The sequence below is a fragment of the Ochotona princeps genome, chromosome 15, assembly GCF_030435755.1.
Source record: "Ochotona princeps isolate mOchPri1 chromosome 15, mOchPri1.hap1, whole genome shotgun sequence".
NCBI classification, from domain to species: domain Eukaryota; kingdom Metazoa; phylum Chordata; class Mammalia; order Lagomorpha; family Ochotonidae; genus Ochotona; species Ochotona princeps.
Window position 1 is genome coordinate 1,952,880 of NC_080846.1, and position 26,605 is coordinate 1,979,484.

Here is a 26,605-nt window from a genome sequence, read left to right on the forward strand (position 1 = left end):
GCCAGGCTCTTGACCCCTGTGCCCAGTGCCTGATGGTCTGTGCCTGTGGGGCTTAGTCCCACTCCAAACCTGCCTCGTGACAGGTCAGATCCCTGCAGCACTGAAAGGTCCCTGACACTGCCCACTCACTGCCTACCCACTGCCCACTCCCCTGCCCCTGGTCTACAGCACTGAAGTAACTTGTCACTATAAACTGTCTTCCGTGCACCCCTTCCATTTTGGCTGCCTCTACTCACAACACTGAGTTCATTTCTGTGTTCCTTGCCCACTTGGATGGGCAGCTAGGCAGTATAACCCATGCTATAGGGTGACAGGACAGTGAGGCTGGCCGTAAGGGTAGGTGGCAAGTACATCCCCTGAAGGTCTCAGTGGAGGGTGGAAGGCTTCCGAGAGGAGGGACCTTGTTCCCCAGTTTCTTGGCTAAGTCATGTGTCAACTGGAACCCCCAGAGGGGAAGGAGACTCCGGCCTGGGACAAGTCTGCATCCCCTGGGTAAATGCAAATCCCACTGTAATTGTAAATGACGCGGCCCGCACACCCCAACTTCAAGGAGAATCCTTTCTGCCCAGGACCCGGCCCAAGGCCTGGCATGAGTCAGGTCAGCACCGTGGTGCAGCATGTTGGCACCCCAGCATCTCCCACTGGAGTTACTGCATTGAGTCCAGGCTACTCAGATTCTGATTTAGCTCCCTGCCAACGGGCCTGGGAAGACAGAAGATGGCCCAAGGTCATAGGGCTCTGCCACCCTCGTGGGAGACTTGGTTGGAGTCCATGGCTCCTGTATGTGTCCTCACCAGCTATTGTGCACATTTGGGGAGTGAACCCTCACATGGAGTATCTCTCACTCTGCCTTTAAATAAACAGTAAAAAAAATCAAAGCAATTATTTTTATTAAGGACCTTTGCATGAACAGAAGGTACAGAGCTAACAGGTGCAGTGTAGGGAGAAGTGTGAGGCCTGATGCATGTGAGTTAGGGAGAAGTGTGAGGCCCCTGACCCCTGTGAGTTAGGGAGAAGTGTGCAATCACTCAGACTAGGGCAGCACCCGCGCCAGTTCTGACTGCTTGGAAGTGTGTGTCGCCCTCCAGCAGGAGCGGGTGAACATTCTGTATCTCACGTGAAAGCTGTGTGTCCCCTAGAGAACGGACAGCCAGCTGACACGGCTGTCCCCATGCAGCCCTCACAGACTGGCGACCTGACCCCAGTTGAGCAGGCTGGCGCTGGCGAGGCCATGGGCACGCTCACTACATGAGGTGCGCAGCGGCTGCCCTGTGGATGAGCCTCTCGGTGAGGGGCGAGTTGGGTTTTAGGGCGTCTCGCTCCATTAGAAGAGTCCTGCGGACAGAGACGTGGGTTAGGTTGTGGCTTGGCCGCAAACAGGCCACGGGCAGCCTGCAGGGGGCAGGATGGGCAGGACAGGCCACGGGCAGCCTGCAGAGGGCAGGATGGGCAGGGCAGGCCACGGGCAGCCTGCAGAGGGCAGGATGGGCAGGACAGGCCACGGGCAGCCAGCCTGGCCTGGCTGGGGAATGTGGGGCCACTGAGTCACTGTGGGGTGGAAGGCCTTGCACTCTGTCACTGTGGTCCCTCGTGCCCAAGGGAAGCTGTAGGACTTGGGGGCCCAGCTCTCCAGGGCCCAGTGCTGATGACTTGGGGGCTTGGGCTGGGCAGGGGGCAGGTAGGAGGGCAGGAAGCCACATGTGAAACTGAGCAAGGCAAGGTAGCAGCAGAACAGGTATAGTGCACACCCAGGATGCAGGAGAACAAGTGAAGGCACGCTGGGGGGCAGTAAAGACCCCTCCATGTCATCTCCGAACTCAGCCGCATGGCCCAAGGCCCCCAGGGGGCGGTGTTGGGAGCTGGGCCTGGGAGAGGTGAGGAGGTCTGAGGGTGGGCCCTTGTAAGAAGAAAGGTGAGGACCCAGGAAGGTGGCGGGAAGGGAGACATCCCAGAAGCCCATGCCGGCAGGCCTGGGTGCTGCACATGAGGGCAGGTGCCTGCCGTGCAGGCTGCCAAGCGGGGGGAGTTGTCAGGGCAGCTCCAGTGAGACAACCGGGGGTCTGGGCCTGATGGAGCAGTGGGGGATGGGCCAGGCAGAGCAGGGCACAAGGTGTCCCAGGGTACAGCATGGTATGGGCACCCTTGGAGCTAGTGTGGCTGCATGGATAGTGTTGCAGGGAGATGGGGGCTGCCAGAGGACGCCCCAGCTACCCTGGAATGACAGCCGAGCTTGTGAGGAGGCCCCCAGCCCTGCCCAGGCAGGAAGCGTGAGGTGCTCACCGGGCCACGTTCCTGTGCGTGCTGGAGGTGCAGTTCAGGGCTGCGTGAATCAGCAACTGGTGGAAGACATCTCTCTGCAAAGCCAGTGGTGAGTCAGACCCCGGAAGGAAGGATGAGGGACGGGGTAATGACCCCTCCTGGGGCAGCAGGTCAGGGCTTGGACCCCACACGGAGAGACTGCACAGGAAGAAGGCGTGGGAGGCAGGCACACTGCCCTGTGAGCGCCGGTGCCCCAGCAGCTGACTTGTGCCTTTGGGGGTGCAGGGGAGACGGCCCAGTGGGCAGCCAGCTCACCTGCGCATTGCTGCCCCCAATCTCAACGATGCGGTAGCGGATGGGCATAAGCAGCTGCAGGGCGCGGTCCGCATTCCCAGCGTCGGCCTCCACCATGGCCTGGCACAGGGGCAGCCCCACGTCTCGGGCCAGGAGGTGCTGACAGTTCTCCCCCGGAGATCTGCCAGCCAAGACAGGGCCCTCAGCAGGGGACGGGCCACCTCCCCTCTGCCAGCGCCTTGGGGGCATTGACAGAGCTGCCCATGGGGAATGAATCAGGGCTCTGAACTTGGGTCTAAATTGCACGTGGCCTGGCAGTAGCCTCACAAGGCTCACAACCTCTGGCCTCAGTTTGCCCATCTGAAAAGTGGCTGTAATAGCACCGAACTCCTAGGGCCACCAAGATCGCAGAAAGAGTCAGCACACAGCCTAGCACTGGTTGCTGGGTCCGAACGGCCATGTGCTGGTGGCACTTCTGGTCTCCCAGTGGTTGGAAGCATCAACCCCAATTCCAGGTGAGCAAACTGAGATTATGGCAGAGCCCCCAGGGCAGACTGCCCAATGACCCTGAAGGTCTCCAACCCACGTAATACCTGTGAGGACACAATGTGGGGACACAATTTGTGGGGACATACCTGTGGGCACACACCCCTGTGGGACACAGTTGGGATCAGTTCCCCATCTCATAGCTGGGCTCCCCAATGAGGCCCAATGCAGGGCGAGCCCCAGCAGCCCCGGCCCTCTCGGTCACCTGCAGGCACCCCCACCTACTCGCTGGCCTCCTGCAGGGTGCTCAGCAGCTCCTGCGTGGTCTGGGAGTCCCCGGCGCCCAGCGAGGCCATCAGCAGGTGTGCGTCATTGAACAGCAGGGTATGGTCACGCGTGTGCTTCTGGGTCACAGGCAGCAGACTGTGCCAGCGCTGGCCTACGGACACTCCTGGGGACACAGGAAGGACACCCAGGTCCTGACACGAGGCTGACAGGGTCCCACACCATCCCCTGGGAGCCCTAATGGTGGCCTGTTCCAGGTGAGAGGCGGGGGCTGGGGCTGGCGATGCCTTTGGACTCTGTGAACTTCATCCATTATTAAACCAGCAGGTGCAGAAGGCAGACAGCAGCTCTCTAAAACTGTGAGGTCTCCAGCACCTCGACACACCCAAGAAATAAGTTCTTGCAGTGCGCACGGCCCCCGTGCCACGCTGGGCGCTGGGTGGCACCTGTGAAGGCACTGGCTGACTTCCTTTGGCTCTCCTAACTGGGCACCTCCCCCGGGTGCCCCTTCCTCTCCAGCACCACCCCTGCCACATCCTCATGACTTCCCCTCCGCTGCCACCCTCCTGCTCTCCAACCGCAGCTCCCGCGCTCAGCCTCTGGCTCCCCAGCGATTTGCACAGGGTTCCTGCTCTCCACAATGCCCCATAGAGAAGTGTGTGGCCATTATGTGCCTGCCACCTCACCACCCCTCCAACTGCTCCTCCCTCATGCACAGATGTGCCCTGAGTGAGTTCCGGGTGGCACTGCCAGCCAAGGGTTGCCAGGCTTTAGAATTAATGGACCAGCCTCCTCTACCCGCACTGACCTCACCTACAGGGCTGGCCTCGAGTCCCTGGTTCCGTGGGCAGCTGGCTTGGCACACGCTGTCCTCCTGTGTTTGAGACCCTCCCCTGTGCCTGGTACCACACACGGCCTTCACGGCTCACAGTGCACGTCCGTGATGAGGCCCTCCTGGGGCCTTCCAGAAAGGGCTGAGCTCAGGCCTGGCCCTCACTGTCCGCTGACCCAGGGTCCGGCCCGGGCTTGCACAGAAGCAGAGCTCCCTCTGCTGAACATGGAAGGGAACACGCTGCTCCTGGGGCTGCCCGGGGGGCTCCCTGCCCAGGTCCAGAGCTGTAACCACCCCGTCCAGGTTGGGGTGACAGAGCGACTTCTCTGTCCTCCTGTTCTGGGAAAGGAGGCAGTGAGGAGAGGTGCCCAGGTGCCACATGTCCCTCGGCCAGTGGCAGGCAGCCATGGGAGTGGCAGGTCACCAGGGTGCTGAGCCTGAGGGGAGCTGGGAACCAGAAGTCAGGGGCACAGTGATCGGCTTCACTGGCCTCAGGGCACCTATGGGCACCTTGCCCTCACTGTCGGGGAGGGACAAACCCAAGGGAGGCGGAGCCAGCTACCTTCCATCTGCAGGCGGAAGAGCATGGAGCAGCTGTCCACCACGTCCAGCATTGCACCGCTGGCTTGCACACTGGGCAGAATCTGGAAGACAAATCAGCGCTGCTCAGCAGGTGGCGTTCCTGTGGGAACCTGTCTGTGCTATGCCTTGGGGGTGGGGAGGTAGGGCTGCATGAAGCAACCACGTGCACTGTCCACCAATTCAACCACAGGACTGTCCACCAATTCAACCACAGGACTGTCATCCTTTCCAAGAGCTCAGGCTGCTAGAGAGGGCAGGGACGGCACCAGGTGTGTGTGGGCAGGCCGTCCCTGATGCTGTGTGTGTGGGCACACCTAATGCTGTGTGCCCAGGAACATGTGCTGCCTTGGCCATGTGACCCATTCAGGGGAGGCCCCAATCAACCATTTCTGAGAGCTCGCTCAGGATTGTCCTGGAGCTCTGAGACTAGAAGGGCCTCGAGGCGCTGGTGTTATGCACAGCGGGTAAAGCTGCAGCTGGTAACACAGGCTTCCCATGTGGGCACCAATTCTCCCCTGGCCACTCCACTTCCAACGCAGCTCCCAACTCATGGGGCTGGGACAAGCAGTGGGAGACGCCCAGGTGTGTGGGCCCTGCAGCCATGTGGGAGACCCAGAAGAAGCTCCAGGCTCCTGACCTCAGCCTGGCCCAGCCCTGGCCGCTGCAGCATTGAACCAGAGACAAACAGACAAACAAATGTAAGGGGAAAAACCTGGTTTGGATGCAAGGCTAAGGAAGTAGAGTTTCACACACAGAGTTTCACTCTGGGATGTGAGAAAGTTCTGGAAGGGGAGGAACCGCAGCAGTATCACAGAACCACAGGTCAGAGTTACAGGAACCACACTGAACCGGAGCTGAAAGGATGAGCGGTCTGCAAGGACAAAGACCCTGAACAACTGCAGCCAAGTCAGGGGTCTACACAGCATCCCCCAGGCCCTGAGTGTGCGGGAGGGGAGGAGCGCCCCCGCTCCCTGCAGAATCACACCCTCCAGGCCTTACAGGAGCGTTCCAGCCGGGTCACACACCAACGAGAGCCTACAGGCAACAGTGAACTCAGGACAGACAGGGGCACTTACGTGGGCATCGTACAGCGTCAGCGCAGCCTCATATTCACCCTGCAAGATGAAGATCCTACGATGAACACCAGGACCAGGCAAACGTCTAGAACTGAGGAGCGATCAAAAAAAAGCCAGCCCGGCCACCCAGCACGGGACCCACACCCCAGGCAGGGGCCGGCCAGAGAAGGCGGCACAGGCTGCTGTGAGGCAGCCCTTCTGGGAAGGCCTGCTCTTCCAGGGACAGGTCAGTGCAGCTGGGCACCCCGACCCAGAAGTCTGAACCCCACAAGTCCCAAACCTCCGAGTACTGATGTGACGGTGCAAGAGGGAGATCCCACACTCGCCCCACTGGACGGGTCACAGGCAAAGCAGGGACACTGTGACCACTGGGCGTGAGTCCTCTGCAGGCTCCGTGTGAAGGGACAGGAGACACCCCATGATGCCTTTTGTATATTGAAATATCCTGATGTCTGCTGTCACCCGGCATCCAAGACAGGCAGGGCACAGGAGCACAGCTCACACTTGCCTGTCTTCCGGTCTCCCGTGGCACATGTGTTGCCCACTGAGCATCCCAGAGGCAAGGCCAGGCCCTCCTCCCCCACTGGTCTCTCCTGGACACTGGGGGAGTGTGCAGCTTCTCCCCACGCAAGCACCACTGCAAGGAGCAGAGCCCCAGAACATCCCAGGGCCATGGGCACCCAGCAGCAGTCCCCACCCTGTCTGTCCCCCACAAACCGCACACAAGGGATGAGATGTCCAGGACCCAGCAGTGAGAAAACCGCCCCAGTAACTCAGGCATGGAAAGCTTGCTGAGAACGCCATGCCTTGCGTGCCAGGGCCCTGCTGCCAGTGCCCACGGGAGTCCCTGGGAGTGTGGATAGATGGCGTTATCACGTCTCACACAGGGGTCACGTTACCTTCTCAATCAGGTATAAAGCCCAGTGCCAGTAATTATGACAGGCCAGCATATCAGAGTCCTGGGGGGAGAGAGCATTAGAAGCGTTCTTTGAGCCCACAGAGGGGCACATGATGACCCCCCCACCCCACCCCAGCAGGTGCCAGTGTAGGACACCATGCTGGCAGGTGGTGCCCACGCACGGCCAGCTGAGTGCCAGCAGCAGGGAAGCCTGGACGAGCAGTGCCAGGACATAGCTTTAGCAGGGCCAGCACACACGGTGATCCATGGGGTTTCAGTGTGCCCTCCTGCTGTGAGATGCTAAAGGGGATGCATGCCCATCCCAGCACACACAGCCACCCCAGAGCAGGCCCCGCTGCACGAGGGCCTCCCTGAGCCACAGTCCAGGGTCCTCGGGAAGGTGTGCACGTGGTCACTGGGGACGTCAGGAGAGGTCAGCTCTCACTCCTGCACTGGCAGCCATGCACCTCAGGTTCTCCTGGAGTCAGGAACCTGTCTTCCTATCCATCGCAGCCCATGGGCAACCCCGGGACAGAGGGCTGCTGGGAACCAGGCCACTGACCTCTGTTTCCTCAGCTGACCACTGGCTCAGGAGCCGCTCTGTGGCTGCTCTCATGTGACTGTTCTCACATGACTGTGCACATGCAGCTCGGTGCCACGCCTAGGGTTCCCAGGGCCCCTGCCATGGCACGGGGACAGCAGGCAGCGATGGCACCTGGACAGGAGGCCGTGTGCATACCAAAGGCCAGTCCAGGCAGCAGGCACCCAGAGAAGAAGGAGGGCCCTGAGGGGTAGTGAGCTATACCTGGGCTGCGTGACAGTGGGCACCTGGAGCCCCCAGCTGGGTCAGCCCATGGGAAGTGGCCTGACAGGGTAGTAGGGCATTGTATGGGCCCAGCATCCTCCTCTACAGGCCCTGACCTCAGGGCCAGCTCTCCAGCCAGTCACCACACCCTCACCCTCACTGGCCACAGCCTCAGCCACATGGTGGCTCTCTGGGCCACTCCGGGCTGCACACTCAACCTGCTGTCCAGTGGCAAACGGGACAGTATGAGACCTCACAGGTCTCCTGGCAGGGTTCTTCTCATCTGAGCAGTTGTAGGATCTATTCCTTTTACAGTGGAATGCTAGAAATCTCTGCCCTCAGGTGTCAGCAGGTAGCCACGGGGAACAGGACAGAAATGCTCCCTAGCATGCACTGACTCCCTGGCTCGGGGACTGCAGGGACCGCAGGGACCGCAGGGACCGCACCTTCCAGTTGGCCTCTGAGCGCTGCATGAACTCCAGTCCGTCCTGGACCTCTGCTCTCATCTCGTGGATGTGGGCGATGGTGTGCACTGACCATGCGTCTGTCGGGGTGATGGCCAGAGCCTGTGTGGGAACAAGACAGTGTGGGTCAGCCTGGCTGATGGCCTGGTGGCAGTACGCCTCACACAAGGGGCCTGGGCACTAACTCAGAACTATCACGGCCCTGAGACCACCCATGCCCCATGTGCCCAGGAAGGACACATTACACGACCCCTCGTGGGGTCACTCCCCTGAGCCCACAGTCCCCTGATGAGGCGCCAGCATGTCTCCCACCAGTGCAGGGGCCCCTGATGCCCCTCACATGCCCAGAGAGGCAGGTAGGACTGAGTGAGCCTCGCCTGCCGGCAGCATCACCCTCCTAACTGGCTCAGCTCCAGTTGTGTGAGCAACTATTGGGTGCGGAGCACACAGAGGTAACCACGGCTCACGGAGGTCCCGTGGACTGGCCCCCACTCAGGTCCCCACCACCAATCACAGCTGTCTCCCTCGGCCTGCTGCCTCAGTTTCCCCACAGCTGAGGGCTGAGCTGCCAGCTCCAACATGCCAATTGCTGTGTGGTTTCCAGCAAGTACCCCTGACCCTAGTCCCCTGGAAACACCTTCAGGTACCTGCCCCCTCCACATGGCGACACAGGAAGCAAGTGTGTCTGAAGGGGACTGGAGACAGCCCCAGGGCAGGAGCCGAGTACTGGGACAACAGGACACTGAGGGTGCAGTCAGAGCAGGCCTGGCCCGGAGCAGGGAGCCTGCTGGGCACAGTGTCCTCACAGGGGAGAAGGGAGCCTGCTGGGCACGCTGTCACACAGAGGTCAGGAGGGAGCCTGCTGGGCACAGTGCCCTCACAGGGCAGGAGGGAGCCTGCTGGGCACGCTGTCACACAGAGGTCAGGAGGGAGCCTGCTGGGCACAGTGCCCTCCCAGGGTAGGAGGGAGCCTGCTGGGCACAGTGCCCTCATAGGGGAGAAGGGAGCCTGCTGGGCACGCTGTCACACAGAGGTCAGGAGGGAGCCTGCTGGGCACAGAGCCCTCCCAGAGCAGGAGGGAGCCTGCTGGGCACAGTGCCCTCCCAGGGTAGGAGGGAGCCTGCTGGGCACAGTGCCCTCATAGGGGAGAAGGGAGCCTGCTGGGCACGCTGTCACACAGAGGTCAGGAGGGAGCCTGCTGGGCACAGAGCCCTCCCAGAGCAGGAGGGAGCCTGCTGGGCACAGTGCCCTCCCAGAGCAGGAGGGAGCCTGCTGGGCACAGTGCCCTCCCAGGGCAGGAGGGAGCCTGCTGGGCACAGTGCCCTCCCAGGGCAGAAGGGAGCCTGCTGGGCACAGAGCCCTCCCAGAGCAGGAGGGAGCCTGCTGGGCACAGTGCCCTCCCAGGGCAGAAGGGAGCCTGCTGGGCACAGTGCCCTCCCAGGGCAGGAGGGAGCCTGCTGGGCACAGTGCCCTCACAGGGCAGGAGGGAGCCTGCTGGGCACAGTGCCCTCACAGGGCAGAAGGGAGCCTGCTGGGTCCACTGCTCACACACGGCAGGAGGAAGGGCTGTTGCACATAGCCTCCCCTCGGCCCACCCCACTCCAGAGCAGGCCCCCTCCATTTCCTCCCTTCCGTACAGTCCCCCAAGCCCCTCTGAACTGTCCCATCTCCGCACAGTCTCCCAGGCCCTCCTGCATCTCCTATCCCCAGCCATGGCTACTGCGCTCTAACCCCAGCCCACAGACTGCCTAGCGCCCTGTTCCCCAGCCACACAGCGAAGCCTTTGCTGCAGCTCCCCAGCCTGTGCCCCTGCTGCTCTGTGCCCTGCCCTGCCCTGCTGGGCTAGCTGGGAGCTGCCCTGCTGCATGTGTGGACACCCAGCTGTACAGCTGCCTGCAGGGCTCTCCAGGCCTGTGTGGCTCCTCACTGTCTTGCAAGACCTCCTTCTTGTCCTGGGCTCTCACTGCAGGATGTGGGGCTGCCAGCTGTGCGTCAGACTGCACCTCAGGACCGCCCTCCACGAGCCCCACGTTGTGGGCTTGCTGCGGCCACCCTTGACCAAAGCTTCTCCCACAGCCCTCCAGCCCGCAGGTGACCAGAGGGACCCCCCCCCCCCCACCAGAGGCCTGGGCTGTGGTGAGGGGCCTTCCTGCTGCTGCCCTCTGGCGGTCATCTCACCAGGGAGCCACTCAGGCCACAACCTGGCCTTGGAACAGACGCAGCAGAGAAGCCCTGATCCTCAGTCTAGATGAGAAGACCCTTGGGGGGACACCAGGTGCTGAGGGACACCAGGCTGACAGGGTGGTCAGAGTCCTAGCCGGGATGCAGGGACGTTGGGGGTGGGTGGGCTCGGCAGCATCCAGGGCAGGTGGCTTGCCTCCTCTGACCTTGTGGTCTCGGCCTCTCTGATCAACGTGGATGGCGTGCAGGTGAGCAGCTGTATGTGCAGTAGCCAGCCTGGACTGAGGACAGCTGCCAGCCCTGGGCCTCGGGGCCACTCCTGTTGGAGCCCAGTGGAGGACAGGGCTTCAAGCACTTCATACCCTGGGCTTTATGTAGACTATAACCTGTGACTTGTTCCTGGGCCCATGCCTTAGTTAGCCAAGGGGTGAGGCAGACACAGGCCCGCTCAGCAGCAGGCTGGCATCACAGTACTACAGTCTGGGAGAATTCAGGGGGCCTCAGCAGGGTCACAGCAGGTGGGGGCCCTCGGGGGTTCTGTCTGCACCCCTTCCCGACTCCCTCGAGGGTGGCACTTCCAGAAACAACCACTTTCTTACCTCTTTGGCAAGCTTTTCTGCCCGGTCGTAGAAGTTGGTTTCCATCAGTCCAAATGAGTACATGCCTTTCACATAGCTGAAGACAGAGGGAATAAAATCTCAAAACACAAAAACCAGACTGGGTGTACCATCTTGTCCTCCAGTGAGAGGGGCATATGTCCCAGCCTCTGGACCCGGGAACGGGACTGTACACGGAAACAGGGCTTTGCAGAGTCACTGCGTTATGACATGGCGCCTGGACTGAGGAGCCAGACCTAAGCCTGGTGATCCTAAGAGGCCACTTGAAGACACAGAGGGGAGTTGGCCAGTGAGGATGGAGGTACATTCATGGGGACGCAGCAACCAGCCAAAGAGCAGCCAGTATATGCCGGCGGCAGAACCTGGACAGGATGGAGGGATCTGCCCTGTGCATCTGGCTCGGTGTCGTCCTGGAGCAGTCACAGGGAATGGGTTCTGGCTACTTGTAGGTTCCACAGTCTCTATGTCTCCTGTTGTGGCCCTGTCCTCAGCACCGCTGTCCCCTAAGCCAGCACTGGCAATGGAGCAGGGCCTGCCCTGGTTACTACCCGCGGCCCTGGTGCTCGCTGTACTGCCCGCTCCCAGCCTTGCCGTAGGTGCCAAGTGGCTCCAACCATTGGTCCAACCCAAGGGGGTGCCCCAGGGAAGCCCTCGCACCCTTTTCTTCTGTAGCTCTGTCACCACAGAGCCCTCTGTCCTGCTGGGACACCACACTGGACAGCTAGATCCTGTCCAGTTCACGCTCACCTGGCCCAGCCAGTATGGGCCTGACTTGACTTTGCTGAATAAACCTGCCATTTCCTGCTCCCAACAGAAAGAGGCATTCTTGCTGTGGCTGGTGTCTCCCCACCCCATGTCCTCTCCTCCCTAAGCAGGACCGTGCTTCCTGGTGTCCTGGGGGCAGTCTCGTCATGTGACCCATTCCAGCCGATGACCTGGATCCACAGGGCACCTAACTGCCACAGGGAGCTCTCCTCCCTTACAGACTGGGGTGAACAGAGGGCAGTGGCTTGCACTGCCGAGCCCCAGGAGAAGACAAGGACATGGTCACAGTCACAGAGCCCTTGGCCCTGTGAAGATGGACATGGTGCAGAGGTGAGCATGCTGGAATAACCGAGGGTACCAGTTGGCGCCTCTAGGCAGAGAACTCGTGCGGAACAGCCCTAGAGCCAGTGGACAGACCTCGTGCGGGACAGCCAGAGAGCCAGCAGAAACCTCGTGCAGACAGCCCTAGAGCCAGTGGACGGAGACCTCGTGCGGGACAGCCAGAGAGCCAGCAGAGACCTCGTGCGGAACAGCCCTAGAGCCAGTGGACAGACCTCGTGCGGGACAGCCAGAGAGCCAGCAGAAACCTCGTGCAGACAGCCCTAGAGCCAGTGGACGGAGACCTCGTGCGGGACAGCCAGAGAGCCAGCAGAGACCTCGTGCGGAACAGCCCTAGAGCCAGCGGACAGACCTCGTGCGGGACAGCCAGAGGGCCAGAGGGACAGAGACCTCGTGCGGGACAGCCCGCAGAGCCAGAGGGGCCTTGAGCTGCAAGGAAGCTGGTGGGCGCACTGGGCGGCAAGAAGAGCTGCCGTGTGTTTAGGGCTGGAGAGGACACAGATGTGGAAAAGGCAGGATTCCGCCTGGCACGTACCTGCTCAGGGGGATGTCGCGTGTCCAGAAGGGGTAAACTCGAGCCACAGAATCCCGCATCTGCTCCTGGTAGCCCAGGTAAAAGTAGGCGTCATGGGAGAATTTCAGCGCCAGCAGGTCCGTGGGGTGGTCCTGCAGAATCTGCTCCCACATGTCACAGGCCTTTGGGAAGTTTCTGGAAGGTGACGGGAGCTCTTAGCAGCCCTGAACACAGAGCAGGGTGCCCATCCTCTCCCTCAACACTGTGACACACAGAGCACAGACGGAACCCCACGCGACAGCCTGACACAGAGCATAAACCACACCCTGCGTCGCAGCCTGCACTAGTAGGCTTAAACAAGCCTGGTTTCCAAATAGGAAACTCTTACCATCAGTCAATCACTCAATCAAATGAAGCACGCTGGCTTAGGAAGTGGTCCAGGACCCTGAGCCCCCTGCAGGGAGTCTGGGCTGGGATCCACCCTGTGTGGCCTCGCCAGGCAGACCCCGGCGGGCAGGCCCCTGGGAGGGACATCTTGCCTGCCAGAGCAGATGCAGGGGACTGTCCAGTGAACGAGCGGACACGTGGGAATGGACACAGGGTCTGCAAGGTGGCCAGCACCGCACCCAGGGTGTGTGGGAGCCAGGAGCATCTGGACCAACACTCCCTTCCCTCTTCTGGAAGCTTCCACCATGTGGCCCTAGTGCTTCCATCATGAAGATACTAACTCATTAATGGGATGAAACTCGACGAGGAACACTGCGCTGGGGCTGTGAGCCCTCGACCTCACAGGTACTCAACAGCAGAGCAAGCAGCAGGCAGGACAAGAGTCGGATGAGAACCCCGCAGCCCCCGGAGGCCCCTCACCCCTTGGCGAAGGTCTCCACGGCCGACACGTGCAGCTGCTCCCGTGGCGTCAGGGTCTGTGCTGTGGACACCTCCACCATTGTCTTCACAGCCAGGTCCAGCTCGTGGTCCAGCCGCACGGAGCTCCCGGTGCCAATCAGCTTGAGGCCGGTAGAGATGGCGTGGCCCATGGCTGGCCAAGGGTGCAAACGGCTGGTGATTCAGATGGCCACACCCAGCCCGGCCCAGGCCTCACCTGCCCGAGAACCACCCGGGTCCCAGCAGCTACAATCCAAGGCCCCTGCCACAGCACAGGGTCCCATCTTGGCCCTCCGTGTGCAGTGTGGGGGGCAGCCCAAACAGCACCCCCAAGTGCTTGTCTACAGCAGGCATTCAGGGGAACACCTGCCCCCTGCTAGGGGTTAGGCACGAGGTTCTGGGTGTCACCATTACCTACACATGGCCTCCCACGTGGTGCATGACAGGTGCTGTCCAGGGGCTGGGCCAAGGAGGCCCAATAGCACGGGTGCCATTACCATAGCACCTGGCTGCTCTCACGTGGGTAGGGCTCCAGGGAGGGCGGACCTTGACCTCAGAATGCAGGGTGACACCCAGTCCCTGCCCCAGGACCCAACCCTGGGGCCAACTGCCCACGTGCTCCCTGCTTCTTGGCAGTTTTTAAGATTTACTTATTTATTTGAAAGAGCAACAGAGAGAGAAGGAGCAAAAAAGAAACTTCCGGGACTGGCACGGAGCACTAGGGCTAAAGTCCTTGCCTTGAGCGCACCAGGATCACATAGGGCGCTGGTTCGAATCCTGGAGTCCCCGCTCCCCATCCAGCTCCCTGCTTGTGGCCTGGGAAGGCAGCAGAGGACGGCCCAAAGCCTCCTTCACCCGCGTGGGAGACCCAGCAGAGGCTCGTTGATTTGTGTCGTCTTGTTTCCGGCCATTGCGTCTGCTTGGGGAGTGAATCATCGCACAGATCTTCCTCTCTGTCTCTCCTCTTCTCTGTATATCTGACTTTCCAATAAAAATTTAAAAAGAGAGAAACTTGCATTTGATGCTTCCCCCATAAAGGGGCAAAGAGCCAGGAACTGAAGCCAGGTCTCCCGTGCGGGGTGAGGATGCAGGTCCCATGCCACTCACCGAAGGTCGGGTCCGCTGCTTCGAGCCGTGCCAGGCAGCCCTCGACGCCGCCAAGAGTCTTGTCATTGCTCCACGTGACATACTGAAATATCAGGGTGGGACAGAGTCATCCCCTGGTCACACCAGGGAGGACATGCAACCAGATCCTCGAGTTCGGCTTCCTAGGACACTGAGTGTTCGCATGGCGTGGCCCACACGTGCAAAGACACGCCACGCGGGCAGCTCGAGGAGCACCTTCCAGGGCTGCGGCACCACTGTTCCCAAGGAGGAGGCATCCGACGGGAGGTTCCTGTGGACAGGAGGCCCACCTGCCCCTCGGTGCCCTGGGACAGACACCGGAATGGCTTCCTGCCAAAGGACACTCTGCCTGTTACTCCTCCCTGACACACAACCGCAGTGAACACCCCAAGAAAGAGGCAGACACAACGACTGGGGGACAACACTGGTCCTCCCTCGTCAACGCCACCTGGAACAATCTGCACTGTGTCTGCCAAAACTCACAGTGACATGGGTCATCAGGAAGCGTCTGTGCCTTTCCCGGATGTGGGATGAGTTCCCACAGGAGTTCCAGAGCCAGTCAGCTCCCGCGACCCTCCCTCACTCCCGCCTTCTGCCCCGTGGACAGCGCCCACGGCCCCTCCCTCACTCCCGCCTTCTGCCCCGTGGACAGCGCCCACGGCCCCTCCCTCACTCCCGCCTTCTGCCCCGTGGACAGCGCCCACGGCCCCTCCCTCACTCCCGCCTTCTGCCCCGTGGACAGCGCCCACGGCCCCTCCCTCACTCCCGCCTTCTGCCCTGTGGACAGCGCCCACGGCCCTTCTGCGGCCAAATGCAACTTCAGAAGTGACGCCGTCCCCCAGCACCCTCCCAGAGGGCAGTGCTTCTCCAGGCGGGCCTACCTGGGTGAGGGTGGCATCGAACAGCTTGCAGGCTTCGTTGCTTGTGGTGGAGAGCGGCAGCCCCGCGTCCTTCCAGGCCTACAACAGCAAGGAGCACCCAGTGTTGGTCCTTGGAGTCGCACCCCCACCCTCCGAGCACATCACACACCCCTCCCAGTGCCTTGCAGGGATGCAGGGCTGGGGTTCTAGAAGACGTGGCCATGGAGGATGGCTGTCTGAGGGAGTGCTGTGCAGGGCCTGGGAAGAAGCAGAAGGCCCTGAACCCAAGACAGCGTTGTGTGGGCCTCAGGAGGCCCAGGCCTGAGCCTGAGAGGACTGTGCGGGGTCTGGGAGGACCGGGCCCCGACCCCAATGCACACCCACCGTCCATGCTTATAGCACCAGCTCACTGTGACCACTGGGTCCAGCACCTTCTCAGCCACCCTGGGGCTGTGGGCAAGTCGCCTCACCCCTCGCCCCTCCACCTGCTTCATCTGCACAGTGGGCTCAGGCTCCCTGCCCTGGGCAGACTTGAGGGAGAGCCGCCCCTGAAATAACAACCACCCAAAGGGCTAAGCTCTCTAGGAAGTCCTTGCCAAGTCTGCCATCTCAGCTCATGTCCCCTGCAGGCGCCCTCAGCCCCTCAAGGTCCTCTGGACCCTCTTGCGTGCAGCCACAGGTGCTCCTGTGAGCCCAGGGTTGAACCCCGCGCCCTGTGGCCCTGTGTGTCAGTCAGGGGCAAGGCCAAGTCCGCGGGCCGGCGCCCTAGCGTGCCCTCCGCCCGACCTCGGGTCGCCCTCAGGCTCGACTCCGCATGGCTGGTCGCCGGGACACCCCGGGTCGGTGAGTGGGGGCGGGCAGCGCATACCTGGCAGTCGCGCAGCGGCGAGGACGCAACCATGGTGCACCGAGTCCTGCAGGGCGCACAGCTGCTGGGCTGTGGCAGTGGGCGGGTCCACGGCGGGGGCGGGCCTACGGCCAAGGGGCAGAGCGCCGAAGGGGCGTGTTCGTGGCCGAGGGGGCGTGTTCGTGGCCGAGGGGGCGGAGCCGGCCGTTGGGCTCTGGGTACACTGGCTGGGTCCTGGGGCTCCCTTTGGACCCAGGCAGAGGGCTAGCGCTGCAGCCCCCGTCAGGCTGGGATCCTGCCCGCCTCTTGGGGTCCCTGGAGGGGAGCAGCTGCAGTTGAATCCACGCCGCCACTCCCTGTCCCAGGATCTGTAGCCAACTGTTGACACTGTGTTCATAATGGAATTTGTGTTATTTTCCTTTCTTCTTTATTATTTCATTATACAGGTCCATAGGCTCTGGGATTTCTCCTCCCCCTTCCCCTATTCTTCTCCTGTGATTTTCCCTATATAGTGATTCGTAATCAGTGATAAATCCATCATTCTGCTGTTGAAGTGCATCCTGGCATTGTAGGTACGAATAACAGCAGAGTATCACACCCTCTGTCACAACACACTTTCCAGTTTCACTGACAGTCCAGCTTTGATTTGGAAGTAGAGATGCATACTGTATTATATTTTTACATCTGGAAATGATAGTTTCTATTACACACTTACTATCCGTACCTTTAGATGAAAAACCAAAGAACAAAACCAACAACAGTAAGAAAAATACAGAATTTACAACAATGTGAAGTTAAATAACATCCTACTGAGTGACCAATGTGTCTCTGAAGAAATGACATTAAAAAGCTTCTTGGGGCCCAGCGCAATAGCATAACAGGTAAAGTCCTTGCCTTGAATGCGTGAGGATCCCATATGGACACCGGTTCTGTTCCCGGCAGCCCTACTTCCCACCCAGCTCCCTGCTTGTGGCCTGGGAAAGCAGTTGAGGATGGCCCAAAGCCCATGTGGGAGACCTGGAAGAGCTCCTGGCTCCTGGCTTTGCATCCACTCAAGCTCTGGCTGTTGTGGCCATTTTGGGAGTGAACCAATGGATGGAAGATCTTTCTGTCTCTCCTTCACTTTGTGAATCTGCCTTTCTAATAAAAATAAAAATTTTAAAACTTTTTTAAAAAGCTAACACTATTAAATGTTGCCTACAAAAGAGCAATTGAAGGGCATACATAGTAGGAAAGTCAAAGAATAAAAAGACATTTCATAATATAAGAGGGGAAATTCACAAACAAGTATATACTTAATAGAGCCCCCAAAACACCTGGCAAAAATGGTCAGGATTTAGAACAAAGGAGACAAGCCACAATCATTACAGTGAATAATACAACTTGACAACATTCAGAAAATACTACCGTTTTGAACAACATCACCAACTACTCTGAACTGCTTTCTCGTGTACAAGAGCACTCCAAAAAGTTCAAGGAGAGGCAGGTGTTCGGCCAAATGGCTCACACACCCACATGCTGCCCCGCACAGCTTGGGTTCGAGTCCCGTCTTTGGCGCCTGACTCCAGGGCCAATGCAGACCCCGGGAGGTGATGGTGATGGCCCAAGCGGCTGGCCTCCTGCTGCCCATGAGGACCACCTGGGTTGAGTACAGAATCCAAGACCTGGAGGCCAACCGGGGAAGTGGACCAGTGGGTGGGAGTTATGGTTCCCTAACACATAATTTAAAAAATTAAAAAATCACATGTGAATTTTCTGCCAAATTTTGAAATGTCCTTTTATCAGAAACAAAGAAAGAAAATGAGCTGGTGTCAGGTTTCACCTTAAAATGCCAGCAAAACAAGGGTGAAGCCCCCAAGAGACCCCGATGTCGGCACCCTCAGAGACGTCACAGGGAAAGGAGCCCCTTAGGACGGGAATGGTGGGAAAAGGGACCGTGGACAAAGCAGCCCGTCAGTGATCACCCCATGGGAGACGAGACCTTGTAAATGTGTAACTTCTAGATTCCCACAAGTCATGCTCTACCCTGGGGTTTGTTATTTTGGCTTAATTGTATGATGGTGGGAGCTGGTGTGATTTTACCAACTCCTAGGAAGGAGTGTGAACGAGCTGGCACAGAGCAAGGTTGACCGGAAGGACAGTGACGTGACCTGTTCAGGGTGACACAGGAGCGGTCTCAGCAGGCAGGACGGGAAAGGAAAACATCTCTGCCCCTCACCCCACCAGCACAGGCCACCTGCAGCATTCTCTCTGCCCGGTGACCACCTGGGGGAATGTGAGACAAAAGCCAGGTGAGCCCACACAGGAAATTCTGTTTTTAAATTTCCCTTTATTGGAAAGTCAGATCTACAGAGAAAAGGAGACAGAAAGATCTTCCATCTTCTGGTTCAATATGTTCACGTTGGCAACACATGTATTAAAATTGGAACCATCTGCTGGTTCACTCCCCAAGCAGCCACAAGAGTTGGAACTGAGCTGATCTGAAGCTAGGAACCTGAAGCCTCTTGTGGGTCTCCCGTGCAGGTGCAGGGTCCCAAGGCTTTGGGCTGAAAGGGAACATTCGGGATTGGAAGGACAGTGAAAGGCAGTGAAATATTTCATGATAGAACCTGGGGGCCTGAGAGATAATGGGCACCTGCAACTAGCATCCGCCCCTAACTGCATGGCCCCCTCCCTGCTTATGTTAAAGGTTCCCCCTTCCTGCTTATGTTAATGATTTTAGCCTTAGCTTAGCCTTTTAAAAACCCCTCTGTCTAATCATGTCCATGTCTAGCCTCCTGCGGGAGGAACTGGCCTCGGCCCCAGCGCGCTGGTGATCAAATAAAGCCTCTTGCTTTTGCATCAAGTCTCGTCTTCGGTGGTCATTGGGGAAACTCACTCCCTCAAGACAATTGGTAAGGTTTTTCCCTGTCAGGGGGCCTTACAGGGCCATGCTTGACTGACTTCTCAGGCCACATTCGGGAGCTGGATGGGAAGTGGAGCAGCCGGGATACGAACCAGTACCCATATGGGACCCCAGCCTGTGCTAAGCAAGGACTTCAGCCACTAGGCTACCACATCAGGTCCAAGAAACGCTTTTCTTGAAAGACTTTTCACAAACTTTCCAAGAGATATAACACGCAGGATCACTTCCTTCCTACAGCTTCTTTCATTAGAAGGCTATCCCCACCGAATTTTCCAGAATTTTCTCTCTGTTGTTTTAATCCCTGCTCTTCACAATGAAACTCTTGTGCTGAAAAAGCGCCTGCTGAGTTTGTTCAGCCACTTCACAATCGGTAGGTGAGGAAGGCACCCCGGGGGTTCACTATCAGCGCTAACATACTGAGTGGGATCCCTGCTAAGGGGGCTTCAGACCCTGAGTCCATCCAAGTGAGTAAAGGGACGTGGGGGTGCCAGAGCCGCTGGAACCACCAGCACACTGGTCCCCGCGGGCCCCAAGCACCCGCACTGCCCACCCCACGCCTGACCACCCAGGCAGGCCCTCGCAAAGACAGACTCCACATGTCACGCTGCCCCCGCGACTGCCCGCGGCCTGAGACCCCGGTGGGCTCCCCGCGAGCCCATGGCCGTTGGGTCTCAACTCCCACCGGCGGCGCCATGAGCCCTGCGGCTGCGCTCGTCCTCCTGCTGCTGCTGAGCCGGGGCGAGGGCGGCCTCCCGCAGCCGCCGGCTCCCCGCGGACCTGCCGCCGACCGCCCCGACGCGCTGGACTCGCCTTGGGACGGCCTCGGCACGGGCGGCCGGCTCCGGGGCCGCGGAGCCCAGGCCCGCCTCAGCCTGAGCAGGCGCGCGGCCACCAGGGGCGGCGCCGTCCTGAGCGGCCATGGCCGCCTCGCCTTCCCGCCGCGCGGGCCGCGCCTCAGCGTGCGCGTCCTGCTGCGCGCCCCGCACCGCCTGTCGCGCCGCGCGGCGCCTGCGCACGTCGACGTGCACGTGTGGGCCCCCGGCGGCCGCCTGGCCCTGGCCTGGGCCGTGCGGCTGTCGCGACCGCTGAGGCGGCCGCCCGGGCTTCCGGCCTGGACCTTCCTGCTGCGGTGGCTCGGGCCTGGGGAAGCGCGTGGGGCCCTGCGCTTCTCGCCCCGCTCCGTCCTGCCCGAGCCGCGCCCCTCCGCCGACTTCGTGGCCCAAACCCCGTGTCCCACAGACGGGCCCGTGCCCGTCGTCTTGCAAGCGGCCAACGCGTCGGGCCACAGAGCCCTCGAGTCTTCGGTGTCCTGCCAGGTGGCTCGCTGCCGCCTCTACGGGGTGAGGATCAACAGGAAAGCGGATGCGGATCATGTGCGCCTGACCAGGAATGAAGAAGTCACCCTCAACACCACCACGGACATGGACTGCAGGCGATATCAGCAGATGTACCAGAGGTGGTATTTGTATTCCGTGCCCGCCGTGGGCGATGAGCCCGATTGGATGCAGCCTTTGCGGGTGGCTGGGCTGGGGGACAGCAGGAACCCGACCGTCGTGCACATCCCCAAGGCTTCCTTAAGTTGGGGGGTGTACTTGTTCAATTTCACGGTGGTAATCAACACGTGGGATCCCGCCGCGAGGGTGCTCACAGAGTCAGACAGGATCTACGTGTGGATCGTCCGGAGCCCCTTGGTGGCCGTTCTTGCTGGGGAAGCAAACATCACGGCCAGCTACACAGATGAGCTGATCCTGAATGGGAGCATGTCCTCGGACCCCGATGCAAACGACACGTTGCAGGGGCTCCTCTTTTCCTGGTACTGTACCACGAATCCAAAAAACTACAATGGAGATCAGATACAGGTGGTGAGCAAGGAAGTGTGTCACCCAGCCCAGGCTAACCTGAGGTGGCCAAAGGCCCGGGACCCTGTGCTGGCCCTCTCACCAGGACTGCTTAAGGGGGGCCAGGCCTACTTTTTCAGAATGGTGATTCGCAAAGGCAACCGAAGAGCATATTCTGATAAAACGGTACATGTGCTGCCGGGACCAACACCTCCAGCACACATTTTATGCCTTGAAAACTGTGGTAGCCATTTAATTGTCTCAGACCGGTTTTCTTTGTATCTCAATTGCACTGACTGTGTAAGCAGTGATTTGTATAACTGGTCAATTGTGTCTGAGCTGGACGTGGAGATGCCTGTTGATTGGACAGGGCAAACGTTCACAGGGAGGAATACTGCTTATCTGTCTCTGAAAGCTTTTGCTCTCAGTCATTTTGTGGAAGCTAAGTTTTGGGTTTCTGTACGTGTCACAAGTTGGGGTGGGAAGACCCTGGAATTCAAGCATCCCATCGTTATGAACCATGGCCCTCAAAGCGGAGAATGCAAAATTAAGCCAGCTAACGGAATTGCATTTGCCACCAAATTTGTGATTGCGTGTAAAAATTTCACAGATAAGCACATGCCTCTGACATATAAAATGATCGTTTCTGATTTGGAAGGCATAGCTGAAATCAGTTCAGTCCAAGAGAACACGCTGGGTTCCATCCTGCACTTGGGGACAGACTTCACAGCGCCCCTCTCCTTTCTCCCTGTCGGTGTGTCAGCTGATGGTCACAAGTTGAAGATAATTGTTCAGGTTTATGACTCTCTGGGAGCTTTTACTCAGGTAACCTTGTACTCCACAGTGGAGCCTCCTACGAGCAAAAACTCATCCAAGACGGTGCTGGATCAGTTACTGAATTCTACCATGGGCCCAAATTCATCACTCTCTATTCTACTTCAAGACCAGAAGTTTTTACCCGCAGGTTACTTAATGTATGTTATAGCTTCCATTTTAAATAACATGAAGCCTGAATTGGCTTTGCAGGGTGACAAAGTCAGGCTGCGCGAGCACCTTCTCAACCAGTCTTCCGTTCTCCCACTGAGCAGCTTAGTGGACATCAGCCAAGTAGTTGTGACCGTCGCCAAATTAACCCAGAAAGCCTCTGAATTCACTCCAACTGCTCGGCAAAACGCCACCATGAGGATGTGGCTGGCCAACCAAGGCCTGCAAAAATATCAGCGGAGAGATAAGCACTTCCGCTGTGAACAGATAGAAATCGTAAGCACTGGAATATTGACAAGCCTGTCTAACATCCTGAACCAGAGTGCCCACCACGAAGTGTTCGAAGATCCTTTCTATCTGGCAGAATCCCTGTCAGACACCTTGCTGGCTTGCAAGGTGCCAGCGAATGAAGCCATGATGCAGAGTGCCACCTTGAAGGTGTACTTGGAGAAGACGGAGAAGGGGAATGTGACCCAGGTCTTCAAAAACACGCAATTCTGCCAACATTGTTTTCAGGCCACCCTCAATGGGAGCAGAGTTCCTGGTCTGCCCATAAAGACTGTGGTCTCTACGGCGTTTTGTGAGTTTGCCGAGGACCCCTTTCCTTGGTTACATTACCCAGAAACCACTTCAGCCGAGGTGTTTGGATTCAGAATGTGGGGAGCCACAGAGAATGCGGACGCCAGAGAGATCACACCCAACGTGCTGGAAGTGTTCCTCAACAGGAAGAACTTGACTTTTGCGACGTTTAACCTCACCGTGGGACCTGATGAGAAGGCGGATGGGTCCTTGAGGAAGACCACAGGGGGCTTTAGCTTTGAGGTGGACCACAGAGAGGTGACGGAGGTGCTGGTTCATATTGTGACAGAAGTGACTGTGTGGTTCAAGGTGCTGGTGTATGCAGGCAGTCAGGTCACTCCCACCAGTCTGCTTGCGACATTCCTTGTGCCTCATGATGTCCCTCCGATTGCCAACCAGACTGACCAGTTTGACCTAGACTGTGCAGTTAAGCAGGCCCGTGTGATCTGCCTCCCGACATCCCTGCTGCAAATCATGGCTCAGCATAGCCAGTCACCTAAGTGTGCCATAATCATGATGCTCGAGGCACCTCGTTTTGTCCAGAAGCCCAATAACATGCTCGTGAAAATTTCTCTTTTTAGTGTTCACTGCTTGGGCATGTATGCGATCCAGAGTGACTGGAGAGAAGATTACTGCAGGCTTGGTGAGAGAACCACCTGGGAGAAAGTGCACTGTGTCTGCAAGGATGTGGGACGGGCCAAGCGGCAACTGAGCATAAAGAACCTGCCCAATATTCAGCTGCACACTCACTTCCTAACTGCCAAGGTCATCGTGGTCCCTAATCCCGTGGATCTGCGCATAAAGAACATCAAGAACCTCGGCCAAAACCCTGTGACCCTCTTCACTGTGCTCTTCATCATGCTCCTATACATCATCCTAGCTTTCTGGGCCTTGCATAGGGATGAGATGGACCAGTTTCTCCGTGACAACATCATAATCCTACCTGATAATGATCCTTATGATAAGATCTGCTACCTGGTCACTGTTTTCACAGGAAGTCGCTGGGGATCTGGGACCAGGGCCAATGTCTTTGTTCAACTTACAGGAACAGAGGGTGTGAGTACTGTGCACTGTCTAAGCCACCCATACTTTACAACTCTCTACCGGGGGAGCATCAACACTTTTCTCCTAACGACAAAAAGTGACTTGGGGGACCTGCATTCCATTCGTGTCTGGCACAACAATGAGGGCACATCCCCTAGCTGGTATTTGAGTCGGATCAAGGTAGAAAATCTGTTTAGCAGACAGATTTGGCTGTTCATGTGCCGGACATGGCTCTCTGTGGACACTGTTTTGGACAGAACCTTTCAAGTTATCCCACCAGACATGCCTCTGAGAAAAAGGGATTTCTTCCTTATTGATGTATCTAAAAATCTTGCCAAAAATCACCTATGGTTCTCCATTTTTGCCGGTGTGGTTGCCAGGCCATTCAACCGGCTCCAGAGGCTGTCTTGCTGCTTAGCATTATTGCTAAGCACTCTTCTTTGCAATATTATGTTCTTTAATGCAAACAAAGAACAGGAGGACGGGTCCAGAGATATGCAGTACTTTAGATCAATGGCAATAGGAATTGAAAGTGCCCTCATTACGGTCCCTGTGCAATTAATAATAACCTTTCTGTTCATCCATTCCCAGAAGACACATCAAGTGAGTCTAGACGAGGTGGCTCCTCACAAACATCCGGTGATGTCAGAAGAGACCGGTTACTGGGATGAGCATCTGAACACGTGGCACGCTCAAGAGACTGCTGAGGAACACTCCAAGGAGCTTGCGAAGCCCAAATCCAAGCAGAAGCCCAAATCCCAGAAAAAGGCCAAATCCCAAGCAAAGACCAAGTCCCAGGTGAAGCGTGTGCCTCACAGGGCTTCTGAGAAGAAACCCTTGAAAACAGGATCCAGGCATGCAAAAGTAGAAGCCAAGGCCTCAGACATCCGCAGAGCCAATAAAAATTTCAGTAACAAAACGGTAACAGAAGATGCAGAGGTTTACTCTGAATCATCTTCTGATGAGCAGCCTAAGTCTGTTCAAAAGAAGCGACAGATTGTCCTGCCTTCATGGTGTGTTTATTTAGCTTGGTTCTTGGTTTACACCACTTCCAGCGTATCTGCTTTCTTTATCGTATTTTATGGACTGACTTATGGCTATGAGAAATCGATAGAATGGCTCTTTGCCTCTTTTTGTTCATTCTTCCAGTCTGTTTTTGTCGTGCAGCCTTCTAAAATCATACTGCTGTCTGGTGCCCGAACTAATAACCCCAAGTTCTGCAAAAACATCCCGTGGTCCACTAGGTATCACTACAGTGAGATCAAGCTCAACACGGCAAGTATGGCCCCAGCAGAGAGGGAGAGGCTGCACCATCACATTGCTAAACTCCAAGCGTCCAGGATGTACCAGCCCCTCACGGAAGATGAAATCAGAATATTCAAAAGGAAAAAGAGGATCAAGAGAAGGGCCTTCCTCTTCCTGAGTTACCTCCTCACCCACTCTGTCTTCCTTGTCCTCCTGCTGCTGCTCGTCGGGCTGCTGCGCCACACTGACAGCTTCCACTACAACCAGTGTATTCATGATCGCTTCTCTGTGGACCTGGATTCTGTCACGAAGCTGGAGGACATCTACAGGTGGCTTAACAGCGTGCCCGTGCCTCTGTTCCACAATGACCAGAATCCGACATTCCTTCCAGACAGTTCGTCGAAAATCCTCGGCCTTCCACTCCTGAGGCAAGTGAGAGCAAAATCGGGTGAAAAGCTCTGTCTGCCCACCGCCAACTTCAAGCAGAACAGCACCATGAAAGAACTCCATTGCCGTCCCCAGTACAGTGTTGACCCAGAAGACACAAAAGACTATTCTAGCTTTTGGAACGAAGTGACCAAGCGGCAGGTGGACAAGAAAGTCAGTGGCTTTACTTACAAGCCCCGGGAGACGCGCTGGGTATACTACTCCCATGGGCTGTTACACACCTACGGATCGGGCGGCTATGCCTTCTGGTTTTTCCCAGAAGAGCAGCTGTTTAATTCCACAGTGAGGCTCAGCGAACTCCAAGCAAGCAGATGGCTGGATGAGAAGACATGGGCTGTGGCTTTGGAACTAACGACCTTCAATCCCGATGTGAATCTGCTCTGCAGCGTTTCTGTCCTGTTTGAGCTCTCTCAGCTAGGAGCTGTCAACGCGAGCCTCTCTCTGCACTCCTTCACACTTGCCGATCTCAACCGGAAAACCTCAGCGGAAATCTACCTGTATGTGGCCATTCTCATATTTTTTTTTGCCTACATCATTGATGAAGTCTACATCATGACACGGGAGCGAGCTGCCTACGCGCAGAGTGTGTACAACCTCCTCAACTTGGCTTTGAAGTGCTTCTTTACCGCACTGCTTGTGCTGTTTCTCAGGAAGCACGTCTTGGCCAGCGGTGTGACAGAGTTGTACTTGTTGAACCCCAAAGACTTCATTCCCTTTCATGCGGTTTCTCAAGTGGATCACACCATGAGGATCACTTTGGCTTTCCTGCTGTTCCTGACCATTCTAAAGACCCTCAGATATTCCAGAATCTTCTACGATGTGCGCCTGGCTCAGAGGGCCATCCAGACCGCCCTTCCTGGCATCTGCCACATGGCATTGGTGGTGTCTGTGTATTTCTTCGTGTACATGGCTTTCGGGTATCTGGTATTCGGTCAGCACGAGTGGAATTACAGCGACTTGATCCACGCCACTCAGACCATATTCTCCTACTGCGTCTCAGCTTTCCAAAACACGGAGTTTTCCCACAACAGGGTTCTTGGGGTCCTGTTCCTGTCTTCCTTCCTGCTGGTGATGATCTGCATCTTGATCAACCTATTCCAGGCCGTGATCCTGTCTGCCTACGAGGAAATGAAGCAGCCGGTATATGAGGAGCCATCAGAAGAAGTGGAAGCCATGACCTACCTGTGTCACAGGCTGAGGCCAATGTTTGGCTTTATGAGTCCCCAGCCGAGGGCCGAAGAGGAGCCCGAGTTCTTCAACGACATGCAGTATGGACAGCAGCCCGAGTTCCTCACCGAAATGCTGTATGGACAGCCTGAGAAGAAGAGCCACCGGTATCTGGGGCTGAAGACCAGAAACATCAATGGGAAGAAGAGGGTTTACCTCGTGGTTTGACTTCAACAGGCACCAGGGCAGAGTTTCTCCCCAGACGCTGAGCTCATGGCATCA

General features: G+C 57.7%; 2 protein-coding genes across 2 annotated transcripts; one reads left to right on the plus strand and one right to left on the minus strand.

Moving 5' to 3' along the window:
- Positions 1-1,228: 1,228 nt before the first annotated feature.
- TTC38 (tetratricopeptide repeat domain 38) lies at positions 1,229-16,196 on the minus strand. The gene is made up of 14 exons (XM_004589420.2): positions 16,136-16,196; positions 15,289-15,366; positions 14,390-14,471; positions 13,265-13,436; positions 12,419-12,592; positions 10,762-10,837; positions 7,964-8,083; positions 6,714-6,773; positions 5,815-5,853; positions 4,719-4,800; positions 3,325-3,490; positions 2,575-2,734; positions 2,281-2,354; positions 1,229-1,335 (listed from the first exon to the last, which is right to left on the minus strand). Exons 1-14 carry the CDS (start codon positions 16,166-16,168, stop codon positions 1,245-1,247), a joined length of 1,407 nt encoding a protein of 468 aa, XP_004589477.2. The 5' UTR covers positions 16,169-16,196; the 3' UTR covers positions 1,229-1,244.
- A 3,515-nt stretch (positions 16,197-19,711) lies between these two features.
- Positions 19,712-26,605, plus strand: PKDREJ (polycystin family receptor for egg jelly). Its single transcript, XM_058673725.1, has 2 exons — positions 19,712-24,255; positions 24,319-26,605. Exons 1-2 carry the CDS (start codon positions 19,712-19,714, stop codon positions 26,549-26,551), a joined length of 6,777 nt encoding a protein of 2,258 aa, XP_058529708.1. The 3' UTR covers positions 26,552-26,605.

Coding starts and splice junctions, on each gene's coding strand:
- PKDREJ (XM_058673725.1), top strand. CDS start 19,712: ATGAGCCCTGCGGCTGCGCTCGTCCTCCTGCTGCTGCTGAGCCGGGGC. Junction 24,256..24,318: donor AAATCCCAAGCAAAGACCAA/GTCCCAGGTGAA, acceptor AACAGGATCCAG/GCATGCAAAAGTAGAAGCCA.
- TTC38 (XM_004589420.2), bottom strand. CDS start 16,168: ATGGTTGCGTCCTCGCCGCTGCGCGACTGCCAG. Junction 10,838..12,418: donor CGCGACATCCCCCTGAGCAG/GTACGTGCCAGG, acceptor CTCTGTCTTCAG/CTATGTGAAAGGCATGTACT. Junction 4,801..5,814: donor TGACGCTGTACGATGCCCAC/GTAAGTGCCCCT, acceptor TTTGTCTTCCAG/ATTCTGCCCAGTGTGCAAGC.